This window comes from Mustelus asterias, chromosome 16, assembly GCF_964213995.1.
Source record: "Mustelus asterias chromosome 16, sMusAst1.hap1.1, whole genome shotgun sequence".
NCBI lineage: Eukaryota > Metazoa > Chordata > Chondrichthyes > Carcharhiniformes > Triakidae > Mustelus > Mustelus asterias.
Genome location: NC_135816.1, coordinates 17,900,222 through 17,916,891, shown reverse-complemented (window position 1 = coordinate 17,916,891; position 16,670 = coordinate 17,900,222). Strand labels below are relative to the sequence as shown.

The 16,670-nt window shown below is 43.1% G+C and overlaps 1 protein-coding gene across 1 annotated transcript in view; it reads left to right on the top strand.

Annotated features, from left to right (window-relative positions):
• Nucleotides 1-16,670, top strand: part of LOC144505034 (protocadherin Fat 1-like) — a 106,624-nt gene that overhangs the window by 29,969 nt on the left and 59,985 nt on the right. Inside the window, exons 4-6 of the mRNA XM_078230712.1 lie at nt 1,703-2,014; nt 9,861-10,071; nt 16,519-16,658. Coding sequence (XP_078086838.1) covers nt 1,703-2,014; nt 9,861-10,071; nt 16,519-16,658 — 663 coding nt within the window. The remainder of the gene's footprint in view (nt 1-1,702; nt 2,015-9,860; nt 10,072-16,518; nt 16,659-16,670) is intronic.

The following is a 16,670-nucleotide window of genomic DNA, read 5'->3' as shown; positions in this document are numbered from 1 at the left end:
AAAATTCACTGGACTCTTGGGTAGTGCCAGCTAATTGGAAAATGGCTACTGTTACGCCGCTGTTTAAAAAAGGAAGTAGACAAAAGGCGAGTAACTACAGGTCGGTAAGTTTAACGTCTGTAGTTGGGAAAAAGCTGGAATCCATCAATAAAGAAGAAATAGCGGGCCATTTGGATAAGAATGGTTCGATCAAGCAGACGCAGCATGGATTCATGAGAGGAAAGTCGTGTTTGACGAACTTACTGGATTTTTATGAAGATGTGACTAGTGCGGTTGACGGAGGGGAACCGGTAGATGTGGTGTTTTTGGATTTCCAAAAGGCATTCGATAAGGTGCCTCACAAAAGGTTGCTGCAGAAGATTGGGGCACACGGAGTTGGGGGTAGGGTGTTAGCATGGATTGGGGATTGGCTATCCAATAGGAAGCAGAGAGTTGGAATAAATGGGTGCTTTTCTGGTTGGCAGATGGTGACTAGTGGCGTGCCGCAGGGATCGGTACTGGGGCCTCAACTGTTTACTATTTACATAGATGACCTGGAGGAGGGGACTGAGTGTAGGGTAACAAAGTTTGCTGACGACACGAAGATAAGTGGGAAAGTGACTTGCGTGGAGGAAGCGGAAGGTTTGCAGAGAGATTTGAATAGGCTGAGTGAGTGGGCGAGGATCTGGCAGATGGAGTATAACATTGGCAAATGCGAGGTTATTCACTTTGGAAGAAATAATAGCAAATTGAATTATTATTTAAATGGAAAAAAATTACAACATGCTACTGTGCAAAGGGACCTGGGAATCCTTGTGCACGAGTCGCAAAAACTCAGTCTGCAAGAACAACAGGTGATCAAGAAGGCAAATGGGATGTTGGCATTTATCGCGAGGGGGATAGAATATAAAAGCAGAGAAGTCTTGCTGCATCTGTACAAGGCATTGGTGAGGCCGCAGCTGGAATACTGTGTGCAGTTTTGGTCCCCTTACTTGCGAAAGGATATATTGGCCTTGGAGGGAGTGCAGAGAAGGTTCACCAGGTTGATACCGGAGATGAGGCATGTAGATTATGAGGAGAGATTGAGCAGATTAGATTTGTACTCGTTGGAGTTTAGAAGGCTGAGGGGTGATCTTATAGAGGCATATAAGATAATGAAGGGGCTGGATAGGGTAGAAGTGGATTGATTCTTTCCACTTAGAAAGGAAACCAGTACTAGAGGGCACAGCCTCAAAATAAAGAGGGGTCAGTTTAGGACAGAGTTGAGGAGGAACTTCTTCTCTCAGAGGGTGGTGAATCTCTGGAATTCTCTGCCCACTGAAGTGGTGGCGGCTACCTCGTTGAATATGTTTAAGTCACGGATAGATGGATTTCTGATCGGTAGGGGAATTAAGGGTTATGGGGAGCAGGCGGGTAAGTGGAACTGATTCACTTCAGATCAGCCATGATCTTCTTGAATGACGGGGCAGGCTCGAGGGGCTAGATGGCCTACTCCTGCTCCTATTTCTTACGTTTTTAATCCAAATCTATCCATATACCATTTTAACGGATGAGAGATGATTTCAATTTCAAAGGTTGCCAATAATTTTCTCTGTCCATTCGCCTGGTTAACAAGCTTGTGAAGTAGTATTGGTTCTGGACAGTGTATGGAGATTGTTGCATCTGTCTTAACAACATTAGGAAAAGGATTGGAAAACAATTTGCTCTTTCTGTTTCCTCATAGGTGACTGTTAGTGACAATGGTGTTCCCCCAAGACGGTCCACAGCAAAGGTGGTGGTGGAAATTTTGGATGAAAATGACAATGCTCCCAAGTTCCCAGAAGTCTTGTATAATGTTAGACTGCTGGAACGCAACAGCTCCACAGAACCTGAGCCCATCTATAAGGTGATTGCTTCTGACCAAGACATAGGTCCAAATGCAGATGTCACCTACAGCATCGAGAACGACGAAGAAGGGAAATTCAACATTCATCCAAAATCTGGGATGGTGTCATCTACATGGACATTCACAGCAGGGGACTATGACATCTTAACAGTAAGTAGGAATGTTCCCTATTCCAACCTTTTCATTCAAAGGTTAGTCTTCTACGTGGGTGGAATTGAAGATTATAGAAGATATGAAATACTAGGGAGCGTGATAGCAGTGGAGTAGGCAGGGCTTTCTGATGGAGAGGTGTTTGTTTTGATTATAATTCTCTCATGGGACGTGAGCATCGCCAGCAAGGCCAACATTTTTTGCGTTCTCCTAATTGCCCTTGAAACTGAATGGCTTGCTCCAAGCTGTTTCAGAGGGCATTTAAGAGGCAGCCACATTGCTGTGGGTCTGGAGTCACATGTGGGCCAGAGCAGGTAAGAATGGTAGATTTCCTTCCCCAAAGGAAGGAACCAGATGGCTTATGACAATCAACAATGGTTTCATTATTAGACTTTTAACTCCAGATTGTAACCTCAAATACGTGAGGTTATGGGAATAGGGTCTGGATAAGATGTTCTGTCGGAGAGTCAGTGCGGACTCAATGGGCCAAATGGCTTTATTTATCTTTAACTGCATCTACACTATTTGCCTCAACTACTCCATGTGGCAGCAAGTTCCACATTCTACCCACTATCTGGGTAAAGAAATTGCTCTTGAATTCTTTATTGGATTTATGACTAACAATCTTTTATGAAACATTCTGGCCAGATTCTACATTGCTCAGGTGCATACCTGACCTGAAAGTACATGAAATTGTGTGAAATGACATCGAGCGCGGGTCTGACATAAACGGACACTTGTGCAATACTTTGGTCGGTGGGTAAGCGTGAAACTCAGAAGCGCTTCCGCTAACAATCAAGTAGGCAATTTAGCCCATTAAGGGGCCAATAGAATGCAATTTTAAATTACCTGTCTGATACTATGGTTGGCGGGCAGGTCAATTGGTCAGGTGACCTTTACGCTTCAGCTTCAACCGCAATCCATGATGGGATGATCTGTCAGGGCTGAAATAAAATCAAAAATGGTGCCTGGGGACTGAGGTTTGTGTTTGAATGTGCTGCCAAGACACTCAATGCATAGATTTTCCATCGCAATTTACTTTTTCACAGGTCAGCAACTCCTGGAGACAGCTCCGCAGTCTTTGTCCCCCGAAAGGAGGTCATTAAAAGTGCCAGCCCGCACCCTCCCTGTTATCACAGCCTGCCTTCTTCCTGCGTCCCTGTCAGGGCTGTGCCTTTCCCAGCATGCATTTCACACAGGCTGCCCATTAATTGGCCAGCCAATGTGAAATTGCGTCCGAGGCCAATTGTGGCCGCCAGTGCATTTCACACACACTTTCATGTCCAGCGAGTGTACACATCCAATGGGTGAAAAATTAAGGTCCCAGTGACTATCCTATCAAATCGCTTCACAATTTTAAGGATTTCTATCACTCCATGTCTCAGCCTTCTCTTTTCAAAAGAAAAGCAAGCTCTTAAGAACAAGAACAAAGAACAATACAGCACAGGAACAGGCCCTTCGGCCCTCCAAGCCCGCGCCGCTCCCCGGTCCAGGATTGAATCCTGAATCCAGGATCCCCGCCCAATTTTCCAGCCTATCTACATACCAATATCCTATCCACCGAGCTGTCCCTCACAGCTACGATGCTTTGTTCATCACAACCTATTAACTCACCCCCACCCCCCCATTCCAGACCATGTGATCTCCAGGGAGAGGCGAAAACCCAGAGTGAAAACCCCAGGGCCAATATGGGGAAAATAAAATCTGGGAAATTCCTCTCCGACCCCCTGAGGCGATCGAAACGAGTCCAGGAGATCACACTGGCCCTGATCGGAAAATGCTTCCCAACCCTAGTCATTTCCACTTCCACGAACACCATATGAATTCCCTGCCCCCGAGACAGGTTCCCAACTATCCGCAGTCTCGCTCTGTACTGGCACCAGCAAGATGATCATAGAATGAAGCCTTGAAACGAGAAACAAGGAACAATTAGCCCGCGCCGCTCCCTGGTCCAAACTAGACCACTCTTTTGTATCCCTCCATTCCCACTCCGTTCATATAGCTGTCTAGATAAGTCTTAAACGTTCCCAGTGTGTTCCGCCCCCACCACCTTGCCCGGCAACACATTCCAGGCCCCCACGTTCCAGGAGAAGAAGACTTGGAAATCATTGCTGGATAAGCAGTTGGAAGGTTATTCTACCGAATGTTGGAGAGCATAATTTAAATGCAAGTTTAACGAATCATAATTAAAAGGGCATTGTCTTCATGAAAAAAATGGCAAGCCTATTTAATTTGTGCAAGGAGAAATGGCAGAAGGGCATTTTAGTCATAAATTCATATGTGTAGTTGATGTTATGATGTGTTGTCTGTTTGTAAGCAAACAGATAAAGGGTTGCCAAATGTTTTTTTGTGAAAGTGGTTAATATTCTAACTAGCATTTGAAGAAAGACACCAACAAGGAGGATATGTTTAATTGCTTCTTCGGAGAACACAGAATCCATTAAACAGAAACAAGAAAGGTGTGTTAGGAATACTGTTTAAACATGTTGATGGGTTGAAGGCAAATGTGTTCACATCTTTTAATTAAGAATGATAGAAACTTTAATGACATTGAGGTGTCGAGTCAACTTTTTATTGCTAACAGTAGCTTTGCTCAAGGGTTGATGATAGTTCAGCTTCTTCTGGGAGTCTACTTAGTGACTGAGGCAATTCCATAAAACTCACAGTCCAGAAACTGGCCAATCAGCTGAAACTGAACAGCAACTTAGCTGTGGCTACAAGAACAGATCAGAGGCTAGGAACCTCGTAGCGAGTGATTCGCTTCCTGATTTCCCAAAGCCCGACTACAATCTACAATCAAAAGAGTGATAGAATACTCTCCCTTTTTGCTTGGATGAGTGGAGCTCCAACCACACTCAAGAAACTCGACACCATCCGGAACAAACAGCCCACTTGATTGGCACCCAATCCACAAACATGAATTCCTTCATCACCGATGCAGAGTGCAACATCTACAAGTTGCACTGCAGGAACTCACCAATGTTCCTCAGGCAGCAGCTTCCAAAACCATGACCGTTACCATCTAGAAGGACAAGGGCAGACACATGGGAACACCACCACCTGGAAGTTCCCCTCCAAGCCATTCACCATTCTGACTTTGAAATATATCACCGTTCCTTCACTGTCGCTCAGTCAAAATCCTGGAACTCCCTCCCTAACGACACTCTGGGTGTACCTACACCCCATGGACTGCAGCTGTTCAAGAAGGCAGTTCACAACCAGCTTCTCAAGGGGAATTAGGGATGTGCAATAAATGTTGGCTTAGCTAATGGCACCCACATCCCACGAATGAATCAAAAAAGCTCAGCTAAATCTCCTTCTGCACCTTCCCCAATGCGTCTATATCCTTTTCGTAGTAGAGAGACCCCCAACTACGCACAGCAAAATGTGCATTTAGGATGTGACTACAGCTGATATTAAGTGCAAAGAATTATGTGTATCTCACACATGTCCCCACACACAACCTCAGGCATCATGACTCAATAAAAGGTGCCTGTAATTTTGATAGTTATTCCAACGGATCAATACAATTTGTGGTGTCAATGATTCTTTCCAATTTAATCTTTTGAGAAAAATGTAACAATAAATGAATCGCTGTGAAATTTACCTGACTCCCGAGACAATTGAAAATATTGCATGAATATCAGTCGAATAACCCAATTACAATATTCAGCCTTGATATTCTCATTCTGATAATATTGCATGCACAATGCATCAGAGTATTTAACCATCAGCCTGTACTTTACTCTAGAACCTGTGGCCTCAGTTTTCCAGGTTTATTGGTGATGGTTTGGGAGGGCAGAAGGCCGGCAAAATGACATGGTAAAGTGTTGGGGGAGGGGGACTGCTGATGTCTCCCTGCTACCTGCCATCCAGCCACAGCGGGAAAAATGACAGGATCTGCCCCCCGGGAGCCCAATTGAACCACTTAAGAGGCAAATTAAAAACTTCTTCCTGCTTACACATGAGGAATTTCCCAGCTAAAGTCTGCTGGCCTCCTAATGGGATCTAAGAAAGGAGGGCGGTGCTTTCCTTTTGAGCACTCCTGGGCCTACTGGGGTACAGAGATGTCCCGGTCCCCGAGTGACAATATCTGCCCCAGTGATTACCTCCCCCTTTGCTGGGGCCTAACTGATTGATAGCACCTCCAGAACCCAGTTACCTATGTTTGAGGACGCACAGACATCGATGTTCCCTAATTGCCCAGGTGCAGCCTCAGTAATGGCTACTACTAGTGACAGCGCTGCTGAGGGTGGACTGCCAGCTTCTGGTGGAGTGGCACCATCATTAATTGGACAGCAGCCCTGGAGGTACCTATTTAATTAATTACTGCTGCCTCACAGTGCCAGGGACCCCGGTTCAATTCCCAGCAGGGTCACTGTCTGTGCGGAGCCCCGTGTCTGCATGGGTTTCCTCTGAGTGCTCCCACAGTCTGAAAGACATGCTGGTTAGGTGCATTGGCCATGCTAAATTCTCCCTCAGTATAACCGAACAGGCGCTGGAGTGTGGCGACTGGAGGATTTTCACAGTAACTTCATTGCCATGTTAATGTAAGCCTACTTCTGACACTAATAAGTAAAGTTAAACTTAATTTAAGTCTGGTGGATAATAGGCAATTCTCTTTTCAGATTAAGTACAATGATTGCTCTAAGAAAGATTTTTTTATAAGAACTTTGTATGTAGGTGTGTAGCTTACCAAAAGTGTCATGGTGTTACTGGGATGACACAATGTTGAAGTACTAAGACACCGTGCCAAGGAATGGTGCGCTGCAGATTATATAGTAGCAATAACCAACCAGCAAGGTGATCTCAGCCAAGCTATCAACTTGGTGCCTCCCAAAGGAAAGAATTGTAAAGTGAACATGCTAAAGTATGGATTTACTGAAGTGGGCTTCCTTGTGCTGGGAAATGTCAGATTAAAAAATATCAGCAGGATTAGACAAAGTCAACATGGATTTAATAAACAAGAAATCACGTTTGACAAACTGACTGGAGTTTTTTGAGGACTTAATGAGCAAAATAGATAAGGGTGAACCAGTGGATGTGGTGTATTTACATTTTCAGAAAGCTTTTGATAAAGTCTCATATCGGTGATTAGTGCGCAAAGTTAAAGCACGTGGGATGGGGGGTAATATATCGGCATGGATTGAAAATTGGTTAGCAGAAATGAAACAGAGGGTAGGAATAAATAGGTCTTTTTGAAGTGGCAGGCAGTGACTCGTGTGATCCTTCAGGGATCAATGCATGGGCCCCATCTATTCGCAATATAATCAATGATTTAGATGAGCGAACCAAAAGTAATTATTCCAAGTTTGCTGATGACATGAAACCTGGTGGGAAAGTGAGTGGTGAGCAGGCTGTTAAGAGGCTTCAAGGCGATTTAAACAAGTTGAGTGATTGTGCAGTATAATGTGGATAAATGTGAAGTTATCCACTTTGGACTGAGAAACAGAATGACAGAGCATTATATAAATTGTGATGAATTGGGTAATGTGTCCTAGTACACCAGTCACTGAAAGCAAGATGCAAGTACAGCAAACAGTTAGGAAGGTAAATGGTATGTTGCCCTTTATTTCAAGAGGATTTGAGAGCAAGGATGTCTTACTGAAGCTGTACAGGGCCTTTGGAGTATTGTGTGCAGGTTTGGTCCCCTTATCTAAGAAAGGATATAGTTGCCATGGAGGGAGTGCAGTGAAGGCTTACCAGACTGATTCCTGAGATGATAGGATTGTCATATGAAGAGAGATTGGATGGACTGGGGCTGTATTCACTGCTATTAAGAATAGTGAGAGGGTATCTAATTGAGGAGATCTAAATTCTCACATGGCTGAGCATACTGGATGTAGGGGTGTTGTTTCCTCTGGCTGGGGGAATCCGGAACAAGGGGGTCACAGTCTCAGGATACGGGGTAGGCCATTTTGGACTGAGATGAGGAGGAACTTCTTCATTCAGAAGGTGGTGAAGCTGTGAAATTCTCTACCCCAGAAGGCTGTGGTGGCCAAATCACTGAATATATTTAAGAAGGAAATATGTAGATTTCTGGACTCTAAAGATGTCAAGGGGTATGGGGAAAGTGCTGGAGTATGGAGAAGGAGGATCAGTTATAATCATGTTGAATGGTGGAGCAGGCTTGAAGGGTCGAATGGACTACTCATATGCCTATTTTCTATGTTTGTGTCCATTTGTTCAGAAGTATACCATTCATTTGTAAAGTGGTTGGACTGCAAATGGCTTAATTTATTCACCATATCTCCTGGAGATGGGAACTCTTTCAACACGTGTAAGAATTTCAGAATTCGCTGCCTTGTACTATTGGCTTCCAAGCATTTGCTCTGTGCCTACTTTATAGAGAAGGCTCTTCTGACATGAATTTTATCCATGTTCTCACACTGAAGTGGCTTGCAGAGTTTAGCTCCTTCATGCAAAGCTTCAGGTTCAGCTTTTACTTATCAGATACAGAAATCAGAAACAACATCAAAGCTACTGAGGAATCTATTGGAGTTGATAACAACCAACAGGTGAAAAAGACTCATATGAAATAGTGTTAAATGCTTGCTTCAGATTGGACACAGTCCCAATTTAACCCACATGTGATAAAGGTCCATGATCTCATACTTGCAACATATCCCATTTAAGATTCTTTTTATACAAAAGGTATAAGATATATTTTAAAATAACTAATTTAATGCATATTAATTTACAAATATGTTTATTACATACTGATGGAGTTTCTTTAATTCATTCATGGGATGTGGGCATTGCTGGCTAGCCAGCATTTATTGCCCATCCCTAGTTACTCAAGGGCAGTTGAGAGTCAACCACATTGCTGTGGCTCTGGAGTTGCATGGAGACCAGACCAGGTAAGATTTCTTTGCCTAAAGGACGTTAGTGAACCAGATGGGTTTTTCCGACAATCAACAATGGTTTCATGGTCATCAATAGATTCTTAATTCCAGATAGTTTTTAGTGAATTCAAATTCCACCATCTGCCGTGGCAGAGATTCGAATCCGGGTCCCTAGAACATTAGCTGAGTTTCTGGATTAATAGTCTAGCGATTATACCATTAGGCCATTGCCTCCCCCTTTATTATCTTATGAGTGGCTCGGGGAGCTGTTGTGACTGCAATATTACTCACTGGAAAGATGGAGGCTGAGGGGAGACCTGATAGAGGTCTACAAAATTAAGATAGACATAGATAGAATGGTAGTCAGGCGCTTTTTCCTAGGGTGGAAGTGTCAATTACAAGGGGGCACAGGTTCAAGGTGAGGGGGAAGGTTTAAAGGAGATGTACAGGGGAAGTTTTTCATGCAGAGTGTGGTGCATGCCTGGAACACGTTGCCAGAGGAGGTGATGGAAGCAGGCGCATTAAGAGGCATCTGGATGGGTACATGAATAGAGAGAGAATAGAGGGATACGGACTGAGTGAGGGCAAAAGTTTTTTTTAGCTTAGTTAGGGCATCTTCATCAGCACAGGGTTGGAGGGCTGAAGGGCCTGCTCCTGTGCTGTACATTTCTTTGTTCTTTGATCTTCGTATCATAGGATTTCAGTCGAATGGAACAGGGATTTGAAAAATCTTTGCACAATGTTTATTTGTATTGTGAGGATACCTGATGGTGAGACATTGTCCTTCTCATCTGATGGCTGTGTGAGGAGAGAATGTACAGCTCTGTAAAGCTGCTGTATAATGCTGCTAAGTAGCAGATACATCGCAGGAGTAACACGTGGACAACCAGTCATCACATTACAATAAAATTCCACACTGTGCTGAAATTCATTACATGTCACTATCATAATGAGAATGACCTTTGGAATCCAAGGCACTAAATTGCAATGTGTATTTTCAGATCTGTGCTTCTGACAATGGGAATCCTCAGAAATCAGCGACTGTTCGTCTGCACATTGAATGGATTCAGAGACCTTCACCATCCACCGAACCTTTGGCTTTTGATGAGCCTCACTTTAACTTTGCTGTAATGGAGACAGACCCTGTGAATCATATGGTTGGGGTGACCAGTACAGAACTCACAAAGAGCCAGCTGTGGTTTGATATCATTGGTAAGACAATAATATATTTGCAGAAACGGAAGCGTTCTTTAGGATCAGGGATTATTTGTTGCCTTATGTGGCTTTTATTTAAAACTGTTTATGGTTAAACCTACTCACCTTTCTGTTAAATGCAATACAAGTACAACAAGTCTGTTCAATTAACACCAGTTTCCCAGTGATGATAAGAGGAATGTCTCCTTTGTCAGGACCATGTTTATCCCTCAGTTAGGCTAATGTGTTGGAAGTGGCCTCGTGCTTTTAGATATAAGCTTAAATCTGGCTATAATTATAATTAAGCAAAGATGCAAATTAAGCAATTTCACTCAAGTGGCTACAGTTTGATTATATTACATAAAGCTGCTTTAAATAAGTAGAAAGAATTTGCATTTGTGGAACGGTTTTCATGGACCAGTACATGAGCAGTATAGTTATAATGATATAACTTAGTCTGGCAAGCAGTGACTCGATTGCAAATATGATGGGTCCAGTGGGATGTGCCATTTTTATCTGCCCACTTTAAAATGGACAACTCTTGTATACTTGAAGATCTTTTGAGATCAAATGCACACGGCTTTGGAGTGCCTCATTCTGAGCAGGAAGATTATGTTGACATCTATCAAGCATCCTTAGATCCAGCTCATGAAAGCTTCAGCATCACCACAATGAGTGACATTACATACAATAAACGTCGATAGAGTGCACTTAAGAGGGATCAGAAGATATTATCTAGGGCAGTGACAGGGATACTGAAATTGGCCCCAGTGCCCTTGGTTAAAGAGTGGACAGATTCATGCTGTTCAGGATTTTCTGCTAGCTCGTGCTGGAAATGTATGCACAGATATTGATGGACGATGACGTTCGGCTTTGATATCCCCATGGTCAATTAATCTATAGAGGCCATTCACTATCTAAGATCACACTTGCAAATTGGCGGTTATATACGCGGCAGGCAGCATCAATTTAAGCTTAACCACAAAGCACCTCATGAGAGTTTGGGATTGCTGTCTGAGGAGAGATTAGGTTGACTGGGTCTGTATTCACTGGAATTTAGAAGAATGAGAGGGGATCTAATTGAAACTTATAAAATTCTGACAGGACTGGACAGATTGGATGAAGGAGTGTTGTTTACTCTGGCTGGGGGAATCTCGGACAAAGGGTCACTTTGTCCCAGATATGGGATAGACCATTTAGGACTGAGATGAGGAAAAACTACTTCATTCAGAGGGTGGTAAACCTATAAAATTCTCTATCACAAAAGGCTGTGGAGGCTAGTCATTGAATATATTTAAGAAGAAAATCAATAGATTTCTAGACTCTAAAGGCATTAAGAGGTACGGGGAGAGTGAGGGAGTGTGGCTTTGAGTTAGAAGATCAGCCATGATCACATTGAATGGCAGAGCAGGCTCAAAGGGTCGATTGGTCTACTCTTATTTTCTATGTTTCTCTCATAATTTTTGAACTTTTGTTCACTTGTATCCCTAAATCCCTTTGCTCCTCTAGTCCATCCAATTTCTTATTTCCTACTCAGTGTAGGTGACATTATGTTATTAGTAAGAAAAGTGCAATAATCTCATGTTTTCTCCATGTTAACATTCACTTAACATGCAATCTGCAAGTTTTCTACTATCCTCTATTATGTTGCTTTTCACTGTCAATTTTAGCAACACCCTCCAGTTTGAGATTATCTGTAAACTTTGATGCTGAGTTACTTATTCCCAAATTCAGGTCATTAACATAAATTGTGAATGGCAATTGTCCCAGTGCTAATCCTTGTGGAACATCACTTTCCCCCATTGGAATACCCAGCTTCAACCTTACTCACTGTTCTTTGCCCATTTAGCTCTTTATCCCCCGTATCCTGGCCTTTGTTATAAGTCTACCATGTGGTACCTGATTAGAAGGCCTTTTGAAAGTACAACACAAAGGTTGCTTTTTCAGGCACCTTCCACCTGCAGATAAACATCTTCCACTTTACGATTGATCGAAACCCTCTTGTGCTTAGGCAACTGTTCGTGCTGTTTGTCTGTGGTTGTTGTGAAGTTCTTCAGTCCACTCTGTTTCTTTTCAGTATGAAATAAAATTTAGTTACAGTTGTGCTGCGATTTGGATGATTCTTGTGAAACTCATTTATAGCATGTCAGCTGTGAAAATCTAATACGGATGTTAGAACCATAGAATCCCTATGATGCAGATCGGCCCATCAAGCCTGCATTGGCTCACCAATGACAGATTATAAATGCTGAAGGCAGATTGGATTTGCATGAATGTTCTCTTCCAGCATGGGCTCAGAGACTATTTACACTCCATCAATCCATTTAAATGGTAAAGGGTCAGGTAGTGCCCATGGCGTGGTATGTCCTCTGATTGTCATAGTTACACGAGCATGCTGAACATCCGTATACCAACGGAAAAGCATTTGCAACTGTTACTGGTTCTCATGCAGAGGTGAACCTCTCTCATGTGAGCCTTTCCTGATGTATGTCAAAGGGCCTTGAATACTGAAAGAATGGAAGTCATGTTGCAATGATATAAAGCTCTGGTTAGACCCCAATTGGAGTATTGTACTTAGACCTGGGCACTGCACCTCAGGAAAATTATATTTGTCTTGGAGGAGCTGCAGTGCGGATTCATCAGGATGAGGGCAGCACGGTCGCACAGTGGTTAGTACAGCTGCCTCACAGCTCCAAAGACCCGGGTTCAATTCTGGCCTTGGGTGACTGTTTGGAGTTTACACATTCTCCTCGTGTCTGCGTGGGTTTCCTCCGGGTGCTCCGGTTTCCTCCCACAATCCAAAGATATGCAGGTTAGGTGGATTAGCCAAGCTAAATTGCCCCTTTGTGTCCAAAGATGTGCAGGTTAGGTGGATTAGCCATTGAAAATATGTGGAGTTACAGGGATAGAGCCTGAATAAAATACTCTGTCAGGGAGTCGGTGCAGACTTGATGCGCTGAATTGTCTCGTCTACACTGTCGGGATTCTATGATCCCAGGACTGAAAGAGTTAATTTATGAGGAGAGGTTGCAAAGTTTAGGTTTGTAATCCTTTAAGTGTGGAAGATTAAAGTGTTATCTAATGAGCAAATAAATGTCCTTCAATGCCCCAGAGCAAGAGTCCTCCTGAGATCAGGTGATTGTGATTCTCTCTTCCTTGCAGTTTTGCCTGGAACAAATCCAGAATTTCTTGCTAGCATTGTCAAACTCCAGTCCTCCATATGGTGAAATTGTAAAGGACACAGCAGGCTACAAGTATGAGGGAAATGGTCTGATGTCTATTGTAAGCTAGGGGTCAGTTAGCTCAATTAGTGAGATGGCTGGAGTGTGATGCAGAATGACGCCAACGATACAGGTTTAATCCCTGCACCAGGTATGGTAGTTCATGGAGGCCTATCTCCTCACTTGCCCCATGTTCGTGGCGTGGTATCCTCAAGTTATATATAACCAATTGTCTCTCTCTCTCTCTCTCTCTAATAGAATCCATACAGTGTAGAAGGAGGCCATTCAGCCCATCGAGTCTGCACTGACAACAATCCCACCTAGGCCCTATCCCCGCAACCCCACATATTTACCCAGTGAATCCCTCTAACCTACGCATCCCGGGACACGAAGGAGCAATTTAGCATGGCCAATGCACCTCATCCGCACATCAGTGGACTGTGGGAGGAAAACGGAGCACCCGGAGGAAACCCACGCAGACATGGGGAGAACATACAAATTCCACACAGACAGTGACACAAGCCGGGAATCGAACCCGTGTCTCTAGAGCTGTGAGGCAGCAGTGCTAACCATTGTGCCACCATGTCGCCCCGGAGAGATGGAGATGGATGCCTGTGGCCCTTTGTGCTCTTTGGTTAATTAGTTCTAGAGTCCCTGTTAATATGTCACAGCAAAGGAAGTTTTTCAGACCCAGGTGCCCCTCTCGGTGACCATTCTGGTAATGCTCTTCTTTCTCACATCCTCCCCTAGCAATGCCTGCACATCAAGGATATGCAGCTTGGCACCCAGTATTGTCAAGAGCATTAATTAATAAACTATGTTGTATAATGTATTTTACTGATTTATATGTTATTATAAAAGGGCTATCAATTTGTGGGCAGACAGTTTATGAACTCACTCTTGCAAGTTTGATGGATTTCCAGTGGATGCAGAAAGGAATAGCCTCCTGATCATCCAGAGTCTGTTCCAAACTCCAGCTCTTTCCTGCACCCAAAAACTGTGACTATTGTCCTGGAGATTCCAGGATCTTGGTGAACAAAGTGACTTCCGCACTTATCTCAGTCCAATTTTCTCCCATCGTCTCTTCAAGCAGTTTAATATAATTGACGAACATTTCAGGGAAGGAGTTTTTTAAGCAGCAGGTTGTTTCAATTGAGAATGGCCTGCCTTAAAGAGTGTCAAAAGCAGATTTAGTTGTAATTTACGAAAGGAAATCAGATATATCCTTGGAAAGAGTGTAATTTGCAGGGCTATAGGGAGTGAGGAGGAGAGTGGAACCATTTAGATAGCTATTTCAAAGGGATGACACAGAGATGATTGGCTTTTTGTCCTCCGATTGTGCTGTATGATTCTTCGAATCTAATCACTTAATCATGACAAATTGAAGATGTCAGTCTCCATATGAGAGTCTACAAATGCAGACATTGGAAATTTGTAGGTATCCAGATCACCAACAACCTGTCCTGGTCCCCCCATGCTGACACTATAGTTAAGAAAGCCCACCAACGCCTCTACTTTCTCAGAAAACTAAGGAAATTTGGCATGTCATCTACGACTCTCACCAACTTTTACAGATGCACGATAGAAAGCATTCTTTCTAGTTATATCACAGCTTGGCATGACTCCTGCTCTGCCCAAGACTGCAAGAAACTACAAAAGGTTGCAAATGTAGCCCAATCCATCACACAAACAGCTTCCCATCCATTGACTCTGTCTACACATCCCACTGCCTTGGCAAAGCAGCCAGCATAATTAAGGACCCCACGCACCCCGGGCATTCTCTCTTCCACCTTCTTATGTCGGAAGAAAGATACAAAAGTCTGAGATCACGTACCAATAGTCACAAGAACAGCTTCTTCCCTGCTGTCATCAGACTTTTGAATGGACTTACCTTGCATTAAGTTGATCTTTCTCTACACCCTAGCTATGACTGTAACACTGCATTCTGCACTCTCTCGTTTCCTTCTCTATGAACGGTATGTTTTGTCTGTGTAGCGCGCAAGAAACAATACTTTTCACTGTATGCTAATGCATGTGACAATAATAAATCAAATCAAATCAAATCAAATAATCCGGCATGCTGAGGCCAGTTGTAGCATCTCCACATGGACTGGAGAGTGTACCAGAAGCCTTCCTCGTCTGTATGATCTGGTTCCAACTGAGCAACACATCTACCAAATTTATCAGGAGAGGCACAACAGGCTCTCTATCCACTGTTTAATAACTGTGTCTGTATGTTGGTGAAGATGCTTCACACACTGAGGAGGCAGAAGCACAAACTGTGTACAAGATGTAACGTGAGCAATGATGTACCTGTCCAGCGTACAGAAATGAAAACGTATATACAGCAGATAGAGGAGCATTTGCTGTTAAGTCTAGAATATATCATTATTTCCTCACAATGTCATTCAATTCATGGTGTTACCATCTGGGATCTGGCAAGACCTCCATTCCCACTGGGTAATCCATCTGTTCCTCACACTGTGCATTCCTTCACTTGGCCATTAATGTAATAAGTTCCCTATTGCTCAGAGTTTCCGTGTGGATGCCATTTTATTATGTCATTAACTAATTATGCAACTGCTTGTTCTTTGCTGTCTACTGTTAAATAGTTGTAATTTTTCACAGTACAGAAAGTCCCAGATGAGAATAATATTTTAATTAATGTGTTTGACTCCATGTCACTGGCTGTGCCTTTTAGATGGAGTGTTCCTGTCATTTCAATTGCATATTTGGCATCTCAACTAAAAATTCTATTTGCATTTCAGAGGAACAGATTAGATTCAGTTAAATCGAAGTGCAACTAGTGTGAGTGTGCGAGACACGTTCATCAGATAATCTAACAGATTCTTTAATGTAGTTAAACTGACAAGAACACTTGTAGGAGTCAAAACACTAAACCAGGAGGGGCCATTCTGTATTAACAAGGTTACACAAACAGCAATTAGATGAATGACCAGTCATCCATTGTCTTCAGGTAAATGCAGATGACCTTTAAATTCCACCAGAAGATACCATTGCTTAACATTTCGCCTGGTTATAGAGTCCACCACGGTATAAATTCTGTGCTTGGTCCATTGGAAAGCACATGCACAATAAACTGAATGAGCTTTACTTGTTCTGAAAAGGCTGCTTTAATTTTTGATGTAGAGTATATGACTGATAGAGGTAACCCTGCCTAGCATTGAATGTGGAACGGATTTATTTCAGGCTGACATATTCACCTCTTCTTATTCTCTATCAGGTGGGAATGACAATGAGGAGTTTGAAATTGAGAAGAACAGTGGCACCATCACCATTGCCAAACCATTAAATGCCAGTCAAGCCTCAAATTACAACTTGACCGTACAAATGACGAATGGAACAAGTGCTGTGACAACTCAGGTATAAGAGTTA